The 27,710-nt window shown below is 44.2% G+C and overlaps 1 protein-coding gene across 3 annotated transcripts in view; it reads right to left on the bottom strand.

Moving 5' to 3' along the window:
• The window catches only part of ITSN2 (intersectin 2), a 353,877-nt gene that overhangs the window by 188,249 nt on the left and 137,918 nt on the right, over nucleotides 1–27,710 (bottom strand). For all 3 annotated transcript variants that reach the window (XM_030198794.1, XM_030198795.1, XM_030198796.1), the window contains exon 16: nucleotides 7,817–7,956. In XM_030198794.1, coding sequence (XP_030054654.1) covers nucleotides 7,817–7,956 — 140 coding nt within the window. The remainder of the gene's footprint in view (nucleotides 1–7,816; nucleotides 7,957–27,710) is intronic.

The raw sequence follows: 27,710 nt of genomic DNA, 5'->3' as shown, positions 1-27,710 counted from the left end.
TCTCTCTCTCATTTTAGGCCCATTTTACTCAAGCAAAAGGACCTTTTGGAGAGGGTCCATCCATCTTTCTGAGTATGTATACACAGGTTTGTTTGCACTAGCATAGCAAAAAGCCAGAAGTTGTCAGTGGGGTGGCAGGGAGGTCAAACCTCACCACTAAATGAGGAGCCATGAAGTAGGAAAGATGGAAAAAAAAAAAGTAAATGCAATCAGAGAAAATATTCAGCACTACAGACACACGGTAATAGAAAGAAACTGTGGCACAAAGCAAAAGATAAGAATTGAGACAGAAGTATCGGTGACAGGCTCAAGACATAGAAAAGGGCTAAATGAGATGAAGAATATGGAATTGAGCACAAAACAAGGAGGAGGATATTAGGATATTTTCAGCCCAATCCCAGGTCTACTGGGGCAAGGGAGGTCTGCTTTATAAATACTAATTGCTCCGGTCAGTACACAGTATAGCACCTTTTATCTGCAATAATTGGGAGCAATCTCATTCCAATTCCATCTATGTTAAAACATTTAAAAAGATCACAAATGGAGAGACAGAAAAGTAGCAGTCTATCATTTGTGGTGGTACAACTAATGTTTAGAAAAAAGTATTTATTAAGTACAAAATACTTAAAGAGGATACCTAAGCAGTGGAAAGCTGCACAAGTAGACGGCAGTATGAAATGAAGGACCCAAACATAAGCAAGAACTATAAGCTTTCTGGCATTTGGACACAGCATGTGGAGGTTAGGAGAAAATGTTTGCCTTTTTGTTTGCCTTGATCTGCCATAGACAGTCAAATAGAAAGAATGAACAATGCTACATAAAACTGCTTGGCAGCTGAGATTCAACGCAAAACAAATGCAGAGTCATGAATTGGGTATGCAAAAATTTATGAAAGTGATAAGTGGTAGGTGGTGAGATGATATGTACCAACTAGGAGAGATATTGTAGAGCAATTATGTAAATGAGAAAATGAAGCATGCAACAACAAGGGACATAGGATGCAAAGGGATAGAAACGGACAGAAAAAAGGATGTGATAATGCTTCTGTGCAAGTCACTGGTGAGACCTCATCTAATATACTGTGTCTAATTGTAACAGCTGTGTACCTCAGCAAGGATGCATGCAAGCTGAAATGGAGGTAGTTTACAGAAAGCTTGCGAAAATGAGTTAGTATCTAATGCCATATCAGCTATGACTTAAAGACCTATCCATGTATGCCCTGAAGTAGAGGAAAGAAAAATTAATATAGGTATTTAAATACCTGAAAAGTTTAAATCAGGTATAAGCAGCACACCTCTTTCAGAGGGAAAAAAGGCTCTTAAGAAGATGCACTTGATAAGAAACCTTCTTGTTGGACTAACAATATATCATGCACACGGCAATTACAATTCTCTGCTAATACTAAAAATATTAATAAAAATACTTGAGTCACAAAATACCTAGCCACTCGCCTGGGGTTACCCCACGGTCACTTAGAGGGTCTATCCCCAGCACAGCTCAGGTCCACCTGCACCTGCCGCTTGTGCTCTACACTAGCACCCTTCTCCCACCGATTTGGTCACAACCACCTCTGGGCGAGTCTCCAGCTCTCAAATTACCCTCAGTGATTTCTAGGTTACTGGGGTCACACTCCCAGTGGTCCCACAGTTCCCAGAAAACACTAACAGACCCAACACACAAACCACCAGGACTCTTTATCAGTCCAGACAGAGTGAACAAACAATTGTGTTTATTCTCATTTAAAAAAAATATTGAACAGTGGACAGCAATCAACAAACAATAACAGGTAACTGAAATATGGATCAATTATAACACTAACTAAACATTTGTTTACTTCCTAGAAAGTACTTGGGGAGATCAGGACATATAGCCGCTCACTGGTTATCAAATATAACTGTTTTACAGGGATTCAGCAAAGAGCTTTCTCTCTCTCTTCTCCTGGACTGAAAACAGCCAGTAACTATTGGGTAATTTCAAACTCCAGGCCAATCAAATCCCAGAACAGCAGCATTTGAAAAAAGCTGGTTACATCCCTAAAAGGCACTTCCTATTATCTGTGTGCTAACTAAAAGAAAGCGAGGTCAGTCCTCTGCAACAGTCTTAAGCATAAACATGTACCACCCTGTTGGCCAAATCAGAGAAATACACTTCAGAATCAATAAAGGCAATTATACAGGCTTAAAACGTACTGTTCTGTCACACTCATACAGAGCATTTTTCTTTACTGCACCTTCTTTGGGATAAAGTAAATTGCACATAAGAGGAAAAGAGAGGCAACTTAGGACTAGATTTACTGAACTTCTCTACCATTTAAGTACACACTTATGTAGTTAACTTACATTATTAGTAAATATTAGTGATCATTGCATAAAATATGACCTGCAGTAAATGAAATATGTTATGACAATAGCATCATTCAATAAAATATAGCCCTTACATTATAAGCCCTTTGGAATCATGGAAATACCTACTGTGCCTGAATGTAACTCATCTTGAGCTACCAATGAAAACGTATTAAGCTAAATATAAATAAAACAAACAAAAGACGGTAAATAAACAAGGCATGACTTTGCTTTCTAAACACAGTATTTTATAACGCTAAACTTGAAAATGAGATTCACAATTATTTTCCAATGTGTATCACAGCTGCAGTTTCACACAGACAGGGCCCAACCAAATCTCACTGAGCAAGCAAAATACATATTGTGAATTGCTAGGTGAAAAGAAAGCCATCATACATAAACTGGACATACAATATTCTTTGCTAATTCTACAATTGCATACATTTTTGTCTGAGCATATAAGCCTGCTTATCTTTTAGTTTAAGCAATGCAAATGCTGACGTTTTCAAAATTCTCTCAGGAGCCCACACACACATACAATTTCCAGGGATATTTTTAGGTGCCAGCTATTAAGTGTCAAAGTAAAATTACAAGCAAGGAAGAAAGCACAAGCACAGAAAGTTACTGAAGAACTCAAAGTGGGAGAAGCAAAGAGTGGAAAATAACCTTAAGTAAGAGGAAGAGGTTGTTGAGGCAGCTTAGCAGAGACAAAAGGCACTGAAGAACAGATTCATCCATATTCTCACACTGCAAAATAAGGCAGATAAAATTTAAAAAAAAATATCCCCACTTTTGAACTCAAACTATAAACAGCCATAACATGGTGTAACTAGATAGCTCTTTATACAATTGTCATCAGTCAGTACTCACATATGCAAACCACTGTACACCACAGTCTTCCAATCAGCATGTTATTCACCCTCCTCCCCATTGACCACAAAACTTTTGTTTTCCCCCTTTAAAAATATTGGTTTATAGCTATCCCGTTGTTGAATGCAGATTAATGAGTCAGTAAAAATAAAATTCAAGCAGAATAATCCCATCATTATAATGAAACAACTGGACAGAGCTCACAGCTCATTGTTTCTTTTTGCACCAGGTTTCATATGCTCAGGCCCCGATGCTCAGAAGCAAATGCGAGCACTAGAAGCCACTCGCTGGCTCTGAATGCAACTAGCATGCTAAACAGCTCATTCCATATTCCTCCCCAATGCTCAGCAGGCAGTATGCCAAGCAAGGGCGTTAGGGTTGTGCCGAGCAGGGGAGGAATAGGAGAGAGACCCCAAAACATGGAGGGGGGGTTCTGGGGTCCACCACACCACTAGGACTTTTGGTTTGACAGATCTGGACTTTTCTCCTGCAGGACATGTCAAACTTCTTCTATGGGAGGACTGTGCCTTGGCCCTTGAGCGCATGCCCAGGCACAAGTCTCCCGCAGAAGTCCCTAATGATCAACGCTGACAATGCACCTAAATATGCATGTTATTAGCATTTATCATTGGGGAGTTCTCTTCCTACTACTACTATTTAACATTTCTAACATTTCTAGAGCGCTACAAAGTGTACGCAGCGCTGTACAAACACAGAAGAAAGACAGTCCCTGCTCAAAGAGCTTACAATCTAATAGACAAAAAGTAAAGCATTTAAATTTAAAATATTTAAGCAGTCAAGCACAAGAGAACAGTCACAGAAGGACAGAAGATGTTGAAGGGTGGTCAGTGTGATTAGGTGTAACTCTGGTTGGAGTAGTGGGAGAAGGTGATAGGAGATATACTATAGGATGTCATTCTGAGGCCAGGCTAAGTCTAAAGCAGGAGAAGGTATTCTCTGCAGCCTATCTGTGAGATGGAAAATGCTCTCTGAAGCTGCTGCTATAAGTTGTTAGTTTTCTCTCCCTGAAAGAGATCCAAGCCACACCCACGAAGTTCAAACTGTCAGTGGGGAGGGTGAGGGGAGGAAATGGCAGTGCTTGATGAAAAAGAGAGCTCAGTTTGATAGGAGATATACTATAGGATGTCATTCTGAGGCCAGGCTAAGTCTAAAGCAGGAGAAGGTATTCTCTGCAGCCTATCTGTGAGATGGAAAATGCTCTCTGAAGCTGCTGCTATAAGTTGTTAGTTTTCTCTCCCTGAAAGAGATCCAAGCCACACCCACGAAGTTCAAACTGTCAGTGGGGAGGGTGAGGGGAGGAAATGGCAGTGCTTGATGAAAAAGAGAGCTCAGTTTGATAGGAGATATACTATAGGATGTCATTCTGAGGCCAGGCTAAGTCTAAAGCAGGAGAAGGTATTCTCTGCAGCCTATCTGTGAGATGGAAAATGCTCTCTGAAGCTGCTGCTATAAGTTGTTAGTTTTCTCTCCCTGAAAGAGATCCAAGCCACACCCACGAAGTTCAAACTGGCAGTGGGGAGGGTGAGGGGAGGAAATGGCAGTGCTTGATGAAAAAGAGAGCTCAGTTTGATAGGAGATATACTATAGGATGTCATTCTGAGGCCAGGCTAAGTCTAAAGCAGGAGAAGGTATTCTCTGCAGCCTATCTGTGAGACGGAAAATGCTCTCTGAAGCTGCTGCTATAAGTTGTTAGTTTTCTCTCCCTGAAAGAGATCCCTGAAAGAGATCCTTACCCTGTTCTGGTGGTACTTTTACAGCACTGTTTCAAACAGCGAAGGGAACTGAGCATCGGGGCCTCAGTGTCACCACTAGTGCGGGGAACTGAGCATTGGGGCCTCAGTGTCACCATTAGTAACTAAAGAATGTTGTATACCTGTAAAAGGTATTTTACATGGGGAATGGGACTGGAATTTCATATACCGCCTTTCTGTGGGTTTTTTTTTCCAACTTCATTCAAAGCCGTTTACATAGTATATACAGGTACTTATTTGTACCTGGGGCAATGGAGGGTTAAGTGACTTGCCCAGAGTCACAAGGAGCTGCAGTGGGAATCGAACCCAGTTCCCAGGATCAAAGTCCACTACACTAACCACTAGGCTATGTCTCCACAACAGGACTGATAAAAGCACACAAATAGGCAACATCACTTAATGGATCCAGATTGGAACTACTCTCCCAGAGTTCAGAACTTAAAGTAAAGTTCTGATAATGCATGGCCCATACTGCACACAGTGGTCTCTTCAGATCTTCAGTTAGTTCCAAAGCACAAAGATTCCAAGAACTATCAGAGAAGCAGGACAGATTGTGTGTCTTATCAATCCTGCTGTCTACAGAAAGCACCAGTTACATGTAAGCAACATTGTTTTTCCTCTCTACAAGCAGTATTAAGTGAGGCAAACAAGCAGATAACTCCCAAGTTTATGGCTGTTCAGTCTTTAACCTAAGTCTTTTGAGCAGCCCACACCATCATGCTGTCAACACCACACTGAGATTTACTCTAACAGAAGAGGTCTGAAAGTCAAGATGTTATAAAAGTGGTATAGACAATGTAGGAACTTTGTGTAGGAAGACCCATGATAGTGTTGTGGGTATCAGCTTTGTGTAGGAAGACCCATGATAGTGTTGTAGGTATCAGTACAAAAACAGATTGAAATTTCTTATAACAGAAAAGCATAAAAGTTGTCCTACTGGGTCAGATCAAGGGTCATCTAAGCCCAGTATCCTGTTTCCAACAGTGGCAAGCACCTGGTACAGTTCCAAAAAGTAGCAAGGTTCTAAGCTACTTAACCCCAGGGATAAGCAGTGTTTTCCTCAGGTCTACCTTAATAATGGTTTACGGACATTTCCTTCAGGAATCTGTCCAAACCTTTTTGTAATTCCAGTTACTTTCTGCTTTCACCACTTGCTCTAGCAATCAGTTCCAGAGCTTAACTATCTGTTAAGTGAAAAAATATTGCATGCTGTAGGATGACTCCTCATGTAGAGCTGCAAACCTTTGGGACAAAGAAATAGCAGCTCTACAGGAGGAGCCATTCCAAAATATGCAAGGACACCTTCAGTGGTTGGAGTAGTCATTGCCCTCCTTTAGTAGCCATGGCAATACTGGCACTGGTAAGGTTCTGCAGTCATTTCTGAAAGCAATTTTGGCTAAAGTGAGAGTTGCAGTCAATTCCCCTGAAGCAGGAGAGTCAGCAAAACAAGGAGGTCTTGAAGGGAAATGTTCCACTGGTTTGGATAACAAATTTGAAAGCCAAGAACTTTTCTGTGAGATTATGAGTTTATTATTTTTTCTGCATAACAGCGAGGTATGCGCCTGAGGTGACATTTCGAGCTGAATGATAAAGCGATCCATTCCCTTAAGACTGAGGTGGTCTGAAATACCATGATTGCAGACAGGAAGTCACTTTAGTCTCAATGAAAACAAAAATGATCTAGCTTGTTTTGACAAGCTATCAACATGACCAGGCAGAGCATGCAGTTTTCCAAGTCATGGCTACAGTCACAACAGCTGAGACACAACAAGTGTAGATCCTCTAGGTGGATGTCTGCCCCCACTAGGGGGCACAATTGAAGGTCCACTTTCTGGAAGAAAAAAAGTATTCGCAGAGCCCAAAAGAAATTAACATAACAAAAACTGACTGTATATGGAAAAGAATGAAGAAAACAACAAAATAAAACAACTTCGCTGGGAGCTCTTCTTTACATGTCTGTGCAGCACAGCAGAAAAACAAAACTGAAGAGCTGAGGAGGCCACACACTGTCAGAACTTTACACTTAAATGCTGAGCTCTGGGACAGCAATTCTGTCTGAATGCCATCGAATGACGTTAAATACCTGTGTGCCTCACTCAATCCTACTAGTCTATGGAAAACAGTTTGTACCTTTCTGGAGAGACCTGAGATAGTTGGTATACATTTTTTTTGTATTTTTTTTTAATATTTAAAATTGAATTTCACACAATAACCCGAGTAAATATCTAAACATCTATTTTAAAAAAGAGTGTTCTCTTAATTTACACTAATTTGGGGGAGTGAATTATGGTTTAATAAACCAATGAACGTTAAGATGAAGGGCACGGTGGGCAGTGAACCCAGAGACGGGACTGAACTCCAAGTATGGAGCACAGAAAAATACAAACAAATGCCCTTGTGTTATTTCTCTCAACTTATTTGGTTTGTTATTTACACAATAACATTGTTATAAACCAAAGTTCAGCATTTCAACATAGGTTGCTGTTTACTTGGCTGTTATGAAAAAATCTTTTTCTACTTTTTACTTTTAAATTAGTGCTTACTAAACACTTTCAGATATACAACAAACAAATAGGGCCCTGAACTGTTTATTCAGCACCTTCTCAAGGTGTGCCTCAAAATGCTATCGGGGTTGGAGCTAAATATAAGAAGCAAAATTTTACCTCAACGATATCCACATGGTATCCATGCTATCTCACCGTTTATGATGCCATTCTACTTAGTAGTGTTAGTACTAAAGTTCTTCTGAAACTACTGTGGCAAGACTTATATGGCTCTCTTTGGTTTCAGAGTGCACTATTAAGAGCTGGTCTATGGACGGGGTAATCCTACCTTGAGCTGACTGTTGAAAGAATTCATTTCTGACAGTTTGGCTGCCGTTTCCTTTTCCAGGGCATCCAGCTGGTCTCTGAGTCTTTGGCATAATCCTTGCTTTTCAGATGATTTTTTGTAAATCAAATCAACACCGGTATCTGAAAGCGAAAAAAAAACATCTAGAATTTTTCCATTGATTTCAACAACAGATCCTATACTTACTTGTTTATAGCAATCAAAGGAGAAGATTTTGCTTGTATGAATGTTATGGTATGATAAGGCACTCAATCTATCCTGCTAAACTGTTTCTCACTGTTTAATATTTATGAAAACATACTGACAACCAAGGTATACTCACTACCAAACTAAAGCAGAAAGTTTAAAAAAAAATCAAATCAGCTGATACACCAGGTGAAAAGAAAAAATGCCAATCCATCAACAAAGGAAAGCAATGCCAAATATAATTATCAACAAAGATAATTATATTTTTAATGACCCTTCTCTATCAGTTTTCTCAAGAGCCACTGTTATATTACACTATGAGGCATATTTTCAAAGCACTTAGCCTTCCAAAGTTCCATAGAAACCTATGGAACTTTGGAAGGCTAAGTGCTTTGAAAATATGCCTCTATATGTGCTGTAATATTTTTATGTTGAGTCAAAGCAAAACAGAGATCCTGTTCTTCCTTTCATCTACCTGTGTATCTCCTCTTCCTCTTATTTCACAATAGATTTTACGTCTCTATTAAGATCTCAGAATGCCTGTTCTCACATGTGCCGCCTTTCTGCATGGACGGCAATTATGTACAGAGCAATACGTAAACATCTACCCCCCTCCAATATTCAGCCAATGGCGGCAGCGCTGTTAATGTCTGCTGCCGGCGTTGAACCCGGATATTCAGTACTGGGCCATATTTGGTCACCAGCACTGAATATACACTTTTCTTTAAGCCAGTTATCATATGCCTGGCTAACTCAATATTCAGAGGTAACCAGCCACTCATTAGCGCATACAGGATTGCTATTTACGCGGTCTTATTTATGCACTAACATTAGCCAATTAGCTCTGAATATCAGGAGCTAACTGGATTCTGCCACCAGAACGCCCCCAACATAATCGGCTTGCCCTTTGGTGCTAACCGATCATTTTCAGTGAAGGTAACCGGTTAAGAGCCACTGAAAATGTCTAGATAGCTGACACTAAGTGAGTTAAACTGGCTGAAGTTTTATGGCTTTGTTCCTTTTTATTGGTCTTATTTGCAACTATAAACCACCCTGCTTTCTCTATTCTGAATCGCATAGTACTCCATACAGTCCATGCTAGCTCTCAACAATGGATTGAAACTGAACACTTCTAAAACTGCAGCTTTGATATTTCCATGGTGCGGACCTCCAGTATTGCCATGCCTATCAACTATCTGAGGAACTCAAAATTCTTTTGAAGTTTTTTGGTGTTACACTGGATGCTCATTTAACCTTTACTTCTCATATCTCTAGTTAAAAGGGCATTCTTTACATTATGCCAAATTTGAGCAGTCAGTATGCTTCTGAATACTCAATCCCTTTGCCTGCTTATTCACTCATTAGTAATGTCAAAATTAGATTATTTCAACTCTCTTCTCTAGGGTTTGCTACAAAATTGTATTAAAGATCATAGCTATTACAAAATACAGCTGTGAAGTAAGTGGATTGAGATGCACTGGTTCCCCATCCCCTATCACATTCCTTTTAAAATTCTCATCTTAACTCATCAGATATTTCATAAAGGTACCCTCTATTTTCTTTCTAATTCCCTTATCCCTTATATCCACAACCATCTGAACCTGCTATCGAGCGGGAAAGAGCGGGGTATAAATGCTACAAATAAATTCCCCTTGATCAGAAAAAAGAAATCCTGTTATTCCCTCTCATCTTCAAGTCCATTTAGATTTTGCATAGCAAGTGTGCTTTAGGGATGTTACCCCTCCCTTTGGAATTCCCTATCTTTGGATATTTGATTTGAGCCTTCTTCTAAAATCTAAGACAGCCCTTAAGACTACTTTTCTTGTAAAAGGTTAAGTGGTATAGCAAGTTTAATATACTAACTTTAACTGTACTTATTTTACACAGACTTTTCCTAGGAGATGAATTGATCGTTTTGATCTCTCACTAATGTTGGGAACGATAGGAGTCGGCTCTGTGAGTGCTGTGGGTGCTTGAGCACCCCCAATATTGAGAAAATTCCTTGTATATGTCCAGGGAGGGGTTATTTCCATTGAGCTTAGCAACCCCAATAATTTTGAAAAGTTGGCTGCTATCTTGAGAACAGCCATTCCAAGTCACAGATTTCCTTCCTTACTTTGTTTTATTAATGAGCCACACTTCTCTCCCTTCCTCGCATTCCTTAGGTACAAATTCTATATCTTTGTAACAATTTGTTTAAAAGTTAGGTCTCCTTCTGGTTCAACCACTTCCTCTTTTATCCCTGAATTATAGTAAACCACCTGGGGACACGCAATGAAACTGAATGGAAATACTTTTAAAACAAATAGGAAGAAATATTTTTTCACTCAAAGAATAGTTAAGCTCTGGAACTCGTTGCCGGGGGATGCGATAACAGCGGTTAGCGTATCTGGGTTTAAAAAATGTTTGGAGAAGTTCCTGGACGAAAGGTCCATAGTCTGTTATTGAGATTGACATGGGGAAGCCGCTGCTTGCCCTGGGATTGGGAGCATTAAATGTTGCTATTAATTGGGTTTTGTGGCAGGTGCTTGTGACCTGGATTGGCCACTGCTGGAAGGAGGATACTGGGCTAGATGGACCCAGTATCCAAATAAAGGTGGAATATGGATGTGAATTTTAAGGTGCTCATCCTGTTAGTACTCCATCACTGGTGTAATCTCCTCCCATGTTCAAAGGAATGTGTTCTTGGTAGTTTCCTCTCAAAATGCATCTCATTAAGAAGTATCACTGTACCCAATTTCTAATCCGTGTGTCCTAGTTTCACTATACCCTTTGTAACATATGATTTCTGTGTTTGTCATAATTTTGTTACACAACATTATAAAAACTAATACACAAGCTTTTGTTACAACTATAGCTTTCTTAGTTCATTGCTAATGTGGTAGCATATTTTTGAGTAGAATAGCTATTTTAAAAGATAGACACTCGCAAAGTAATATGAAATGTATTAACTACAAATAAAACAAAATTTTTGCTTGAAGTTTGGCTACAGGAACGTAAGAAAAACTATGCAAACTCAGATCAAGATCAATCAAGTCCAGCATCATGTCTTCAACAATGACCACACCAGATCTCAACTATCTAGCATATTCCAAAAAGCACATCTAATTCCCATAGTTAAATCCAAATATGAACAATGGCTCTCCCCAAGTATATCTGGCTATGACTTTTTTTTATAGCAACAGATTCCGCAGGTTGATTACACACTGTATGGAAAAAAATATTGTTTCATGGAATGTTCTTTGATTTTATGTTTGACAGCTTAAACAACTGTTCCCTATTTAACTATTCCATCCCACTCAATTTTATAAACTTTTATTATATCTTCTCCCAGTCATCTTTTCTTCAAGCTGAAAATTCTTGACCTATTTTATTTTCTCTTCATAAAGTGAGGGCGGTATTATATCCCCTTTATCATTTTGTCACCTTTCTCTGAATGTTTTCTAGTTGAACTGTATCCTCTTTTAGATGGGGTGATTAGAAAGGCACTTAATAGTCAAGGCAAAAGTGCACCAGGGATTAGAGGCCAACTGAAAATGGCTTTTTTCAAGTTAGGCCAAAACAAAGACTGCCATCGAAACTGTCTGAAAGCTTTCAGCCAAAACAGAAAAATCAAGGTTCATTGTGTGAATGTAAACCAGTAAGGGCTGCTGGGGAATGTCAGAGCTTAAAGTCTGCATACCTCTACTAAACCCATAGTATCTATGCCAGAATATAATTTAAATAATGAAAGACTGTATTTTACCGCCAAGCAGTCTCCAAACACAAGGACCTCAACTATGAAAACAGAAACCAGAAATCAGTGTTTTTACATGGCCAACTCTGCGCCACATTTGGAGTGACAGCTAATATCATAATTCCACAGACAGGCTAATTCCTAAGGAGACCATCTGAAATTTAGGCCCCTGTTTACAAAGCCATTCTAGCGGCTGGCAGCGTGGTACAAGGCTTTGAAAACATGGGAGTTAAGAGACAAATTCCTGCTAAAATTTTGCATCAAAAGCATTTATTTGGCGCACTCTATTTACCAAATAAACTATTGTGCAATATTGTAACTGCATTATTTCCAATCGTAATACAAAAACAAAACAAAACAAAAGAATCTAGTCAGGGCAGGAGCGATACCCCAGACAGCAGCCATTTTGAGAGTATAGCCAGAATGGAACTGAGTAACTGGGATTGTAAGACAGGCCCAGGCATTGTGTGTGTGGGGGGGGGGGGGGGGGGGGGGGGAGACAAATGAGACAAAGCACAAATGTTTGCCTCCACTGAAAATAAAGTCATTTTCAGTCAAATACAAAAACATGGCCGAAATTAAAATACAACACAGTGGTGGACAATAGGTTCACTTGTCAATAATCTATTGTATGAGCAAAAGGTCTGAGACGTCACTGGACTATTACTTCCTGTGGATTATTTGGGATCAGAAAAATACCAACGTGACCGCTGTAACTGACCAAAAGTTCCTTCCATCCAAAACAATCTAGTGATATCAAAACTCTATGCTATGACTTACATTTCAATCCATTTGTGTGTCAAAGAGTGATTATTTCATCTTTAAACATAATCTCGGCAATTGCAAAAACTGTAACACTGACACATCTGTGACCAACTGAACCCCATCAGGCACCCTTTTCGCCATTGGTTTCTCAAGGGGTGAAAATCAGAGGTCATATGCAATGCTGGGCACATTTTGCCTGGTTTTGAGTATACTTTCGAAAATTAAAATAACCTTTTGGCCGAAACCAGGCAGAAAAAGGATTTTGGGTCAGTTTCAGCACCATAACAAACAGAAATTTGGTCGGCCTCTTCCAGGGATCTGTACAGAGGCATAATATCATCCTCAGTTTTGTTTTCCACCTTTTTGGATAATCCCTAACATTCTATTTTCGCCTTTATTAGCATCTGTGGCACTCTGGGCTAAAAATCTGACTTTCACCCAGTATGATTCCAAGATCTATTTCATAAGTAGTGAGTTTTTGAATGTACATCATTTGAGAACTAACAAGATTTTTATTCTCCCTAAAGTGAATAAAACACTTGTGAAGCCTCCAGAGAGCCCACTGCTCCCAGCAGGGTTTCCTTGTTAGAACCGCTATCTGTATATGTGGATTATTTTCTTAGGCCTTTAGTAAAAACCTGTTTCACATATATATTTTTAAATTTGAGAAGTCTTTATTGACAACCAAAAGGTAAGAGGTATTACAGAACAGCCAAAACAAGAGAAATATTATGATCTAATTAAACTCATCAATCTGAAAAATACCTATATTGATACTGTTCTTCATCCCACTGGAAATAATATATTGTATATTACCATCTAGTTATTGTAAGCCACATAGAACTGAATAATTGGAATTCAGATTAAGCGAATGCTACATACCTGTAGAAGGTATTCTCCGAGGACAGCAGGCTGATTGTTCTCACTGATGGGTTGACGTCCTCGGCAGCCCCCTCCATCGGAAAGTTTACTAGCAAAGGCCTTTGCTAGTCCTCGCGCGCCCATGCGCACTGCGCATGCGCAGCCGTCTTCCCGCCCGAAACCGGCTCGAGCCGGCCAGTCCAGTATGTAGCAAGACAATACACTCCAAGGGAAGACTCAACTCCAAAGGGGAGGCGGGCGGGTTTGTGAGAACAATCAGCCTGCTGTCCTCGGAGAATACCTTCTACAGGTATGTAGCATTCGCTTTCTCCGAGGACAAGCAGGCTGCTTGTTCTCACTGATGGGGTATCCCTAGCCCCCAGGCTCACTCAAAACAACAACCATGGTCAATTGGGCCTCGCAAAAGCGAGGACATAACTGAGATTGACCTAAAAAATTTACCAACTAACTGAGAGTGTAGCCTGGAACAGAACAAACAGGGCCCTCGGGGGGTGGAGTTGGATCCTAAAGCCCAAACAGGTTCTGAAGAACTGACTGCCCGAACCGACTGTCGCGTCGGGTATCCTGCTGCAGGCAGTAATGAGATGTGAATGTGTGGACAGATGACCACGTCGCAGCTTTGCAAATTTCTTCAATGGAGGCTGACTTCAAGTGGGCTACCGACGCAGCCATGGCTCTAACATTATGAGCCGTGACATGACCCTCAAGAGCCAGCCCCGCCTGGGCGTAAGTGAAGGAAATGCAATCTGCTAGCCAATTGGATATGGTGCGTTTCCCTACAGCCACTCCCCTCCTATTGGGATCAAAAGAAACAAACAATTGGGCGGACTGTCTGTGGGGCTGTGTCCGCTCCAGATAGAAGGCCAATGCTCTCTTGCAGTCCAATGTGTGCAGCTGACGTTCAGCAGGGCAGGAATGAGGACGGGGAAAAAATGTTGGCAAGACAATTGACTGGTTCAGATGGAACTCCGACACGACCTTTGGCAGAAACTTAGGGTGAGTGCGGAGGACTACTCTGTTGTGATGAAATTTGGTGTAAGGAGCCTGGGCTACCAGGGCCTGAAGCTCACTGACTCTACGAGCCGAAGTAACTGCCACCAAGAAAATGACCTTCCAGGTCAAGTACTTCGGATGGCAGGAATTCAGTGGCTCAAAAGGAGGTTTCATCAGCTGGGTGAGAACGACATTGAGATCCCATGACACTGTAGGAGGCTTGACAGGGGGCTTTGACAAAAGCAAACCTCTCATGAAGCGAACAACTAAAGGCTGTCCTGAGATCGGCTTACCTTCCACTTGGTAATGGTATGCACTGATTGCACTAAGGTGAACCCTTACGGAGTTGGTCTTAAGACCAGACTCAGACAAGTGCAGAAGGTATTCAAGCAGGGTCTGTGTAGGACAAGAGCGAGGATCTAGGGCCTTGCTGTCACACCAGACGGCAAACCTCCTCCAATGAAAGAAGTAACTTCTCTTAGTGGAGTCTTTCCTGGAAGCAAGCAAGATGCGGGAGACACCCTCTGACAGACCCAAAGAGGCAAAGTCTACGCCCTCAACATCCAGGCCGTGAGAGCCAGAGACTGGAGGTTGGGATGCAGAAGAGCCCCTTCGTCCTGCGTGATGAGGGTCGGAAAACACTCCAATCTCCACGGTTCTTCGGAGGATAACTCCAGAAGAAGAGGGAACCAGATCTGACGCGGCCAAAAAGGAGCAATCAGAATCATGGTGCCTCGGTCTTGCTTGAGTTTCAACAAAGTCTTCCCCACCAGAGGGATGGGAGGATAAGCATACAGCAGGCCCTCCCCCCAATCCAGGAGGAAGGCATCCGATGCCAGTCTGCCGTGGGCCTGAAGCCTGGAACAGAACTGAGGGACTTTGTGGTTCACTCGAGATGCGAAGAGATCTACCAAGGGGGTGCCCCACACCTGGAAGATCTGTCGTACCACACGGGAATTGAGCGACCACTCGTGAGGTTGCATAATCCTGCTCAACCTGTCGGCCAGACTGTTGTTTACGCCTGCCAGATATGTGGCTTGGAGCACCATGCCGTGTCGGCGAGCCCAGAGCCACATGCTGACGGCTTCCTGACACAGGGGGCGAGATCCGGTGCCCCCCTGCTTGTTGACATAGTACATGGCAACCTGGTTGTCTGTCTGAATTTGGATAATTTGGTGGGACAGCCGATCTCTGAAAGCCTTCAGAGCGTTCCAGATCGCTCGTAACTCCAGAAGATTGATCTGCAGATCGCGTTCCTGGAGGGACCAGCTTCCTTGGGTGTGAAGCCCATCGACATGAGCTCCCCATCCCAGGAGGGACGCATCCGTGGTCAGCACTTTTTGTGGCTGAGGAATTTGGAAGGGACGTCCCAGAGTCAAATTGGAGCAAATCGTCCACCAATACAGGGATTTGAGAAAACTCGTGGACAGGTGGATCACGTCCTCTAGACCCCCAACGGCCTGATACCACTGGGAGGCTAGGGTCCATTGAGCAGATCTCATGTGAAGGCGGGCCATGGGAGTCACATGGACTGTGGAGGCCATGTGGCCCAGCAATCTCAACATCTGCCGAGCTGTGATCTGCTGGGACGCTCGCACCCGCGAGACGAGGGACAACAAGTTGTTGGCTCTCGTCTCTGGGAGATAGGCGCGAGCCGTCCGAGAATCCAGCAGAGCTCCTATGAATTCGAGTCTCTGCATTGGAAGAAGATGGGACTTTGGATAATTTATCACAAACCCCAGTAGCTCCAGTAGGCGAATAGTCATCTGCATGGACTGCAGGGCTCCTGCCTCGGATGTGTTCTTCACCAGCCAATCGTCGAGATATGGGAACACGTGCACCCCCAGCCTGCGAAGTGTCGCTGCTACCACAGCTAGGCACTTTGTGAACACCCTGGGCGCAGAGGCGAGCCCAAAGGGTAGCACACAGTACTGGAAGTGGCGTGTGCCCAGCTGAAATCGCAGATACTGTCTGTGAGCTGACAGTATCGGGATGTGAGTGTAGGCATCCTTCAAGTCCAGAGAGCATAGCCAATCGTTTTGCTGAATCATGGGGAGAAGGGTGCCCAGGGAAAGCATCCTGAACTTTTCTTTTACGAGATATTTGTTCAGGGCCCTTAGGTCTAGGATGGGACGCATCCCCCCTGTTTTCTCTTCCACAAGGAAGTACCTGGAATAGAATCCCAGCCCTTCTTGCCCGGATGGCACGGGCTCGACCGCATTGGCGCTGAGAAGGGCGGAGAGTTCCTCTGCAAGTACCTGCTTGTGCTGGAAGCTGTAAGACTGAGCTCCCGGTGGACAATTTGGAGGTTTTGATGCCAAACTGAGGGTGTATCCTTGCCGGACTATTTGCAGAACCCACTGATCGGAGGTTATGAGAGGCCACCTTTGGTGAAAAGCTTTCAACCTCCCCCCGACCGGCAGGTCGCCCGGCACTGACACTTGGATGTCGGCTATGCTCTGCTGGAGCCAGTCAAAAGCTCGCCCCTTGCTTTTGCTGGGGAGCCGCGGGGCCTTGCTGAGGCGCGCGCTGCTGACGAGAGCGAGCGCGCTGGGGCTTAGCCTGGGCCGCAGGCTGTCGGGAAGGAGGATTGTACCTACGCTTACCAGAAGCATAGGGAGCAGTCTTCCTTCCCCCGAAAAATCTTCTACCTGTAGAGGTAGAGGCTGAAGGCTGCCGGCGGGCGAATTTGTCGAATGCGGTGTCCCGCTGGTGGAGAGACTCTACCACCTGTTCGACTTTTTCACCAAAAATGTTGTCCGCACGGCAAGGCGAGTCCGCAATCCGCTGCTGGAGTCTATTCTCCAGGTCGGCGGCACGCAGCCATGAGAGCCTGCGCATCACCACACCTTGAGCAGCGGCCCTGGACGCAACATCAAAAGTGTCATAGACTCCTCTGGCCAGGAATTTTCTGCACGCCTTCAGCTGCCTGACCACCTCCTGAAAAGGCTTGGCTTGCTCAGGGGGAAGAGCATCAACCAAGCCCGCCAACTGCCGCACATTGTTCCGCATGTGTATGCTCGTGTAGAGCTGGTAAGACTGGATCTTGGACACGAGCATAGAGGAATGGTAGGCCTTCCTCCCAAAGGAGTCTAAGGTTCTAGCGTCCTTGCCCGGGGGCGCCGAAGCATGTTCCCTAGAACTCTTAGCCTTCTTTAGGGCCAGATCCACAACTCCAGAGTCGTGAGGCAACTGGGTGCGCATCAGCTCTGGGTCCCCATGGATCCGGTACTGGGACTCTATCTTCTTGGGGATGTGGGGATTAGTTAAAGGTTTTGTCCAGTTCGCAAGCAATGTCTTCTTTAGGACATGGTGCAAGGGAACAGTGGACGCTTCCTTAGGTGGAGAAGGATAGTCCAGGAGCTCAAACATTTCAGCCCTGGGCTCGTCCTCCACAACCACCGGGAAGGGGATGGCCGTAGACATCTCCCGGACAAAGGAAGCAAAAGACAGACTCTCGGGAGGAGAAAGCTGTCTCTCAGGAGAGGGAGTGGGATCAGAGGGAAGACCCTCAGACTCCTCGTCAGAGAAATATCTGGGATCTTCCTCTTCCTCCCACGAGGCCTCACCCTCGGTGTCAGACACAAGTTCACGAACCTGTGTCTGCAACCTCGCCCTGCTCGACTCGGTGGAACCCCGTCCACGGTGGGGGCGTCGAGAGGTAGACTCCCTCGCCCGCATCGGCGAAGCTCCCTCCGCCGACGTAGTCGGGGAGCCTTCCTGGGAGGTGGCCGCGGTCGGTACCGCACGCGGTACCGACGTCGGGGACCTCAACCTGGGCGATGGGCCAGCCGGCGCCACGCTCGACGGTACCGGAGGCGCAAGCACCGCCGGTACCGGAGGGGTAGGGCGCAACAGCTCTCCCAGAATCTCTGGGAGAACGGCCCGGAGGCTCTCGTTCAGAGTGGCTGCAGAAAAAGGCTGAGAGGTCGATGCAGGCGTCGACGTCAGAACCTGTTCCGGGCGAGGAGGCTGTTCCGGGCTGTCCAGAGTGGAGCGCATCGACACCTCTTGAACAGAGGGTGAGCGGTCCTCTCGGTGCCGAATCCCTCGGCGACCCAGAGCTCTCGGTGCTGACACGGGGAGGGGACCGGTGTCGATGCTTCTTCGACTTCTTCCGAAGCATGTCACCGGAGCTCCCCGGCACCGACGAGGAGGACGTAGAATCCATCCGTCGCTTCCTCGGGGCCGAGACCGAAGAGGGTCGATCCCGGGGGGGCTGTACCGCAGGAGCCCTCAGGGTAGGAGGAGACCCACCCGAAGGCTCACCGCCACCAGCAGGGGAATGGACAGCCCTCACCTGCACTCCTGACGATGCACCTCCGTCCGACGACATCAGCAGACGAAGTCTCGGTACCACCGACGTCGATGCAGTCGCCCGATGCCTCGGCGCCGATGCAGAGGTCCGATGCCTCGATGCAGTCGATGGAGCGGCAGCCAAGGAAGATGGTCCGGACGCTGACGACGTCGATGCACTCGATGCCTCCGGTGCCGATGTCGACGAAGAGCCCGAGAACAAAACGTTCCACTGGGCTAATCTCGCTACCTGAGTCGCCTTTGTAACAGGGAACACAGACTGCAGTTCTGAGGGCGGTGCTGGGCCCCTAGACACTGAAGACACGCAGAGTGCCTATCAGTGAGCGAGATTACCCGGGCGCATTGGGTGCACTTCTTGAAGCCGCTGGAAGGCTTCGATGTCATGGGCGGAAAAATCACGCCGGCGAAATCAAAAGCCGAAATGGCGAAAATTGAAGCACCAAAAATTTAAGGGGAGAAAAAATCTCGACCGAGGCCAAACTAGGCCTACCCCGACAACGAAAGAAAACTTACGGGGCAAAAGCTGAGAAATTACGGGAAGGGCAGAAAACCCGAAAGGGTCTTCCGGAACACTTCCGGAGCGCTTCCCGAACTTTTTGTAACGAAAAAGAAGAAAAAACACGTCGAAAAGGACGCGCGAGGTCGACTCTCTGGGGCACGAACGGCGTAACACGACCGTACCGAGCGCGGACGAAAGAAGACTGGCCGGCTCGAGCCGGTTTCGGGCGGGAAGACGGCTGCGCATGCGCAGTGCGCATGGGCGCGCGAGGACTAGCAAAGGCCTTTGCTAGTAAACTTTCCGATGGAGGGGGCTGCCGAGGACGTCAACCCATCAGTGAGAACAAGCAGCCTGCTTGTCCTCGGAGAATGTGGGATATAAGCACTAATAAATAAATAAGAAATAAGAAAAACAACAATAGCACATCACAAGAGAAAAACAATGAAAATAAAGTGGGAATAACCACCCAATTGTAGTGAGTTATAGCAACAATACAACTTCTAAACATTTTTCCAATTTTTAGACAAAATAGGCCTCCACCCCCACGCCCCCTCTGCATAAGAGTCCAGAATAGAAGGGCGCACACTGTGCTCCAAGCCAAACGATCAAGCTGAACAATGGTGCAGGAAAGGTTCCTAAGTATTCTTCCACTTAGAGAGAGTATGGAAATGAACAGCCTAAAGGTGTTGCATTTCACAAATGTACCAAATTTTATTGAGCCATTTCACCAAAGAAGGACCAGTCCGCTGTTTCCAATAAGCAGCCAGGGTAACACGAACTGCACTCATAGCAAGATGAGCTAAAAGGGACTGAGTGCTTAAAATCCAATCTGCTACTCAGGAACCTATATGCAATACCATAACGTATTTCTCTCTACCATGTATGTACGCACCTTAATGCAGTACCACTTTAACCCTATGTCGAATAAGATCTCTCTATAATTGATGACATAACAAAAGTTACAGTCCAATCCATCACACAGGAACCTATATGCAATACGATAATGTATTCATGTACCATGTATATACGCACTTGAATGCAATATCATTTGTAATTCTGTTAACCGGAAATGGCAATCGCCACTACGGCAAATGTAAGCCACACTGAGCCTGCAAATTGGTGGGAAAATGTGGGATACAAATGCTACAAAATAAATCAATAAAATAAAATAAAACCTATAGGTTTCTTAGGAAACAAGAACACAGGGGACCACTGGATAGGTTGACCTAGCCAGCTCTGAAGGCTGTGCCGAACCTCTCTCCAAAATGCCCTGGCCTTCACACAGATCCACCATATATGGCCCATAGTGCCCAGTTGCCCACAACCCCTCCAACAGGAAGAGCAAGTGGTAGGGTAAACATGTTGAAAGCAAACAGGGGTAAGATACCATCGAAACATAACTTTAACTGCATTTTCTTTAAAAGACACAGAGGTAGAAACCTTCAACACAACCTTTTCCAAAGAACTCCACTCAGATTCTCTAATGGCATCCTCAGCTCATGCTGCCAATTCTGACAACACAAAGTATAGGGGCAAATAAGAGAGTGTGGATAGTAATAAAGGCAGGTTTATCACACCACGGGGGGAGTCACAGAAATCTTCCAAATAAGAATCATCCCGGAGCACCTGAGAGCATATCCAGACCAAAGAAAGGAAGTAATACAATCGCGTATAAGCAAACTGATCCTGAGGCAAAATAGAATAATCCTCCATCAAAGAGGGAAAGGAAAGCAAAGCCTCATCGTCAAACAGCTGCCCCCAATTAGTTAAGCCCAGGGAGAGCCAATGGGTAAAAGGACCAGGAACCAGACCCAGAGGAAACAAGGGGTTGAAAGCAATAGGGGTAAGACAGGACAAAATTTGGTCAGGGTGGGAAAAGAGACCACTCCAGTAACGAAAAGTAGTAGAAATAATGGGACAAATATCACCAGGTAGCCGGCGGTGTTTACGGAAAAGCCACAGAAGGAGTCTCAAAGGATGGGAGCCCACCAATGTCTGTTCCAAATGAATTCATAACTTATGGGGTGGCGCCTGATACCACTCCAATGTTGCACGAGCCTGAGCTGCCCGGTAATATCAAAAAAACATTAGGAACCCTCAAACCTCCCTTCTTCTTGTCTATGAAGAAAGGAGAGGGGAAGGTGTGGTCGTTTATTTTTCCCAATGAAGTGGAACAGATGGTCCGGCAACCTTGAAAGAAACCCCTGAGATACTCGAAGAGGAAAAACCTGGAACAAGTACATCAAATGGGGCAAGATATTCATCTTAACTGTAACTATATGCCCAAACCATGACAACTCAAACCCAACCCACATCTCCAAATCACGATACAGGGCCTTGATCAGGGAGGGGTATGTAGCCAAGAATAAATCTGCATAAGGAAGTTTCAGAAGCACCCCCAAATAAAGAAGCCCTTTCGGGACCCAGCAGAAGGGGAAAGAAAACCGAAGGGAATCCAATACCAGTTGATGCAAGTTAGCATTTAAGGCTTTAGTTTTATGCATATTGATCTTAAACACCAACACAGCTGAGTACTGCGTTATAACCCGCAATAGATTAGGAAAGGAGGTCAAAGGATGGGACAAGAAGAGGAGATTATCATCTGCAAAAAGAGCCAATTTGTATTCCCGGCTCCCTAAACAGATGGCAGAACATCAGGGTTTGAGCGGCCGCCACTGCAAAAGGTTCCACCATCATGGCAAAAAGGAGAGGAGAGGAAGCAGCCCTGACGAGTACCACGAGTTTACGGAAAGATAGCCAAATTCTCCCTGTTAATACACATGCACTAGGAGATGAATAAAAAGCTTGAACCCAGCTGCAATAAAAACTGCCCAGCCTAAAAAGGTATGACTGCAGACAGTGCGCTTTCTAATTTTTGCTGGCCCACGTGTGCATGAAAAGTGTGCAAGTTTCCAGCCTTGACTCGATGCATGCAGTATAGCCTATGTTCACAATAAAGAAAACCATCAAAAATTTGTTGTGCACAGTTGCTAGATGCATGTGCGTTCCATTTCTGACTTGTGTGCGCGCGTACAGCTTAGAGGGAATACTAGCTGCAGGATGTGTCTCTCTAGCAGACTTCAACGAAGAGCAATTAAAAGTAGCACTGGAAGTCAAAAATGATTAATGGCTTAAACTGTTCAGGTGCTGCAGTTTCTAGTTCGGGGTGTACTGTTGCCTGAAAAAGTTCTAGCTCTTCAGAAACGCATACAGCCAAACGGAGACGCTTTGTAAAGTGGAATACAGCTCTTCTACAAAGCTTCTCTTCTAAAGAAATGTACATATATTTCCATATTTGTAGTTTGACCATTTTCTAAGGCTTGATGTTTTCCAATTTTGGCTTTGGAGGTAGAAACAAGCTTTAAAAACCCCACAGTCACCCTCTGATCTCATCTATAAGGAATTTGACCTTTTATGTGTTTATACTTTCCAGCAGAAAATATTACAGCTATTAGAATCACAAGTTAGATTAGAGCTGACTGGCAAGCATACACTTTTAAGGGCTTTCTTAAACAGAGTTGTTAGAAAAACGCAGGAGTAGATATTGAGCCGGTGGCGGTGAGAGATTTTTTATTTTTATTTTTGGCCGCCACCAACATTCTCCCTGGATATTCAGTGTCTGGCCACGTCTAGGCACCGGCATTGAGTATCTAAGTTTATACGGCCAGCTATCTCTTACATGGTTAGGTATTCAGCACTTAACCGCCTAAGCGACACCACATAAAGATAGTACTGATTTAACCACTTAACTTAGGGCGGCTAAGAGCTGAGTAACCGCATAAGTGCGGACTCTGCCCCTGAACCATCTTTGAGTGTAGTGATCAGTGCTGGTATTCAGCAGATAGGCTCACACAGGCATCTGAAGCAGCCAGGAGCCTCTCCTAGCCATGTAAATCTCTCTGAATATTGACCTCAGAATGCACAGACTTGGAGCCTGATTTACTAAGGGCTTTTCTCTAAATCTGTCTGATAGTTGCGTGGTAAGCAACCTAGATGTACTTTTTACAGACTAGCGTCCAGCACTTAACCAATTGATGCTAGTAATTGGCAGATACATGTGTTAAGTGCTAGGCGCTATTCTGTAAACAGTCTGGCCGATATTTAGCACTGTTTAAGCAGCCTGGAATGGCTCCTGGCTGGTTAAATAGCACTAAGTGCTAATATTCAGTGCAATATAGCTAGTTATCTCTGAATATCACTGCTTAGCCCATACTGCCGGATTCTATATAGCATGACAAGCGTTCCGCACTGAAATCTAAGGATATTCCTTAACATGCACAACTTAATTGGCTTAACAAACTAATCAGCATCGATAACAGCACCTAACAAGCAATAATGAGCACTAATTGGCAATAATTAGAATTTACACGCACAACTCGCTGATCATATTCTGTAATGAACTGCCCCTAAATTCTAATGCGTTCAGTTCAAAAAGGGCATGGTTATGGGTAGGGGAATAGGTGTTTTTTTCGTGGGTGCTCCAATCTTTATGCATGTAGTTATAAAATATGGCCCAGTGTGCGTAAATCTACATGTAGGGATATATGCCACGTTTTCGTTGATGTAAATGGAGGCATGTAGTTTTAGTTACTAGGATATCAACTAAGCGTATATGCTGCGCATAAATCTAAGTGCCGCTTATAGGATATGCTTCGCTGGAATTGTTTACCGCGTGGTTTTTTTTTTTTTTAGGTACCTTATATAGAATCTGGCCCATAATGGCTAACTGGCTATTTTGCACGAAGCTGCGAATATTTGGTGCCTGGCTGGCTAAGTTTGGCAGCCAAATCGGGCCACCCAAATAGCAGGCCTGTCTTTGGCTGCCATAAACTTAACCAGTCAGCTCTGAATATTGACTTGGCCAGTTAAGTTTAAGCCAGCTGAAACAAAACTGGATATTGAATGCCGGAAATGGCCCAGCATTGAATATCTGGGCTCAACTCCAATTGCGGCACTTAGCCGGCCTGCCTGAATATCGGCCAGAGTGTGCCTAAATCATTTAGCACACAACTATCAAAGGGTGTACACATGGGGGGAGCATGGGCATGTCACCAAGCAACATGCACAACTTTTACGCCTATTGCACTTGGGAGAGCCCACGTATAGCAGCCATTGATCTGTTCTAAGTAGGCCTAACTTTTGGCATGCCAGTGCAGCTGCGCATTAGTATTCCATAATGGTTTAGGCACACCTTTAAGCCATTGCAGAATTTCTGCTGAGCCCCCCCCCCCCCCCTTTGTGTGGCCAAAAAAAAAAAAAAGAAGAAGCCGACCATCTGAAGAAAATCATGTGGAAATGCTTCTAAAATAAGTCTAGATCAACCAGCTCACCACTGTCCACTTGTTTGTTTACACCCTCAAAAAAATTTAGTCAGTAAGGCAAGACTTGCCATTGCTGAACACATATTGATATTCTCATTAAGTTTAAAAAGAACACACTACATATGAGGAAGGAAAATCCCAAACTGTTGAAAGGACAGTTCAGCCACTGTATAAGCTACTACGAGAGAAAAACACATCCTTACACAGCTGCCTAAATATCTCCCTTTCATGCAGAAGACACTGAAAGTCCATGCTTTGAATTTACAACAGTTGTTCCTGAGGCAGGACCCTAAAATAGGGTGCTATGTTGATCAGAAAAACTGCCGATCAATGCAGGACTTACAACAGGTAAGTCTGGCTGTCTCTTTGGTATATGGAGAAGAATTTGTTACTAAAGTAGACTAATTGACACAAGCTCTAAAGAGAGAATTCAAACATCAGTTTTTATGCAAAGACATTTGTTTTTTTGTCACTGGCAGTTGTCAAGATTTGTATGTACATCTGGGAGAACCATGACTATTATTATTATTTGTATAGCGCTACCAGACGCACACAGTGCTGAACACCTGATACAAAGAGACAGTCAATGCTCAAAAGAGCTTACAATCTAAGTAATACAGACAAACAAGACAGTTACGGGTGAGGGAAGTAATGGGTGAGAAGGGAGGAAGGGACAAGGGGAGGGCAATTGTGGCGAGGAGCTAAAAGCAGCAGTGAAAAGGTGGGTTTTCAGCATAGATTTGAAAACAGGTACAGATGGAGCTAGACGTACAGGTCCAGGGAGTCTATTCAAGGCATAAGGTGCCGCGAGAGAAAAGGAGCGTAGCCTGGAGTTAGCAATGGAGGAGAAGGAGGACGACAAGAGAGATTTGTCAAGCGAGCGGAGTTCACGGGGAGGAATGTAGGGAGAGATGAGAGCGGAGAGGTAATGGGGGGCTGCAGAGTGGATGCATTTAATGGTCAGTACGAGAAGTTTAAACTGAATGCGGAAGCGGACAGGGAGCCAGTGAAGTGACTTGAGGAGCGGGCTAATATGGGTATAACGATTCTGGCGGAAAACAAGTCGTGCTGCAGAATTTTGGACAGATTGGAGAGGAGAGAGATGACTGAGCGGAAGACCAGTGAGAAGTAAATTGCAATAGTCCAAGCGAGAGGTGACAAGGGTGTGGATAAGGGTTCTGGTAGCGTATTCAGAAAGGAAGGGGCGAATTTTGCTAATATTGTAGATAAAGAAGCAACAGATTTTGGCGATCTGTTGAATATGGGCAGAGAAGGAGCGAGAGGAATCAAAGATAACTCCAAGGTTACGAGCCAAGGAGACAGGGAGGATGTGAGAGCCATTAACAGAGATAGAGAAAGGGGGAAGAGGGGAGGTGGGTTTAGGGGGAAAAATGAGAAGTTCAGTTTTGGTCATGTTGAGCTTTAGATGGCGTTGAGACATCCAAGCAGCAATGTCAGACAAGCAGGCTGAGATTTTGTCCTGGATCGAGGTTGAGATTTCAGGGGTGGAGATGTAGATCTGAGAGTCATCAGCGTAAAGATGGTATTGAAAGCCATGGGATGAAATCAGGGTACCAAGGGAACAGGTATAGATAGAGAAAAGGAGGGGTCCAAGGACAGAACCCTGAGGCACACTAACAGAAAGCAGGATGGAAGTTGAAGAGGATCCACCAGAGTGAACACTGAAAGAACAAAGCGAGAGGTAAGAGAAGAACCAGGAAAGAACAGGGCCCTGGAATCCAAGTGAGGACAGCGTATCCAGAAGTATAGTGTGGTCAACAGTGATAATGGAAGATTACACAAACAGGCAGAATATGACACTTTCATTAAGTCTCATTGAGCTGACAATGGCGATTCACACTGAGGGTTCTCCCAGTACATTATATTTATTTTTTTTTTATAAATCTTGTTTATTCACATCGGTACACAAGGAAACTTAGAACAAATATGTAAAATACAATATTAATAACAATCCTTACAACCAAAACAGTTCCCCCTGTTTTCCGTTTTTATTTTCCCCCCTTTCCCCCCCTATTATCCTCCCCCTCCCTCTATCCCGCTTTCTCCTCCCTTCCCTTACTTTCAAGAGTTTAATATTCTACTTTTTGTCGTTGCAGTCAAAGTCTCCCAAAATGGGGCCCATATCTTACAGTAGTCATCTCCTTTTTTGGAAGCTAAGTCTGTAATTCTTCTCCGTTCTAGGGAACACATGTGGATCATAAGTGCTCTCCACTGTGATATCGTTGGGCTTTCTGAAGACAGCCAAACTTGCAAGATCACCTTTTTCCCCATTAAGACTGTCCTCTGTAAAAAGGTTTCCATGCCAGCCGGTTTATGACTTTGTATTGTAAATCTATGAAATAATTGTCTCGGGGAGTGGTGCCATTTTACTTTCCACATGTCTGACACCTGCTCTGCCAGGGCTTTCCAGAATTTATGTACCTTTTGGCATGACCAAAACATGTGGCCTAGATGAGCATTTGCTAAACCACATTTTGCACAGTTATCATTGTCTCTTAGTGTCGCTTTATAGGCCCTGTGTGGTGATACATAAAGGCGTAGGATAAACCTACATTGCGTTTCTTGCCAGCATGCATTTTCAGTCAATTTATAGGTCCTTTGTACACAATTTTCCAGTTGTTCCGCTGTAACAGTTACTCCCAAATCTGCTGTCCACTGTCTCGCTTCTTTGTCATAGTCATATTTCTTTACATGTTCCCAAAGAAGGCAGTGAAAGCATTTAAGTGGTATCCGTGTTTGATCATCCAGACCCAACATTGTGTTGTATGTCTCCCATCTTCCCGCGCTAAGCGAAGAGCTGGGAAGGGACTGAATATAGTGCCGTAATTGCATAAATGCGAATGCATCTTTCTTGTCCAGCTTGAATTCCGTGCACAAATCTTCGAATGGCTTTATCGTACCTTGCTCTGTCACCACATGGAACAGGTATCTAACTCCATGTTCCTCCCAGTTCTTGAATATCTTGGACATGTCCCCCACAGGGAATGCTGGGTTGCCCCTAATTGGTAATAATGGTGAGGACGCCGTGTTCAGTGCATAATGCTTTGACAACCATCTCCACGTCCGTTGCAGAGGTCTGAAGATTGGAGCCGCCGCCCCCACAGTCTTTTTGGTGTCTGAGGGCATATGCAACCAACTTGCAAAGTGTTGGTGTCG

This window comes from Microcaecilia unicolor, chromosome 3 (assembly GCF_901765095.1).
Source record: "Microcaecilia unicolor chromosome 3, aMicUni1.1, whole genome shotgun sequence".
Classification (NCBI taxonomy): Eukaryota; Metazoa; Chordata; class Amphibia; order Gymnophiona; family Siphonopidae; genus Microcaecilia; species Microcaecilia unicolor.
Note: the sequence above shows the minus strand (reverse complement) of the source record. Positions and strands in the feature narration are given on the sequence as shown.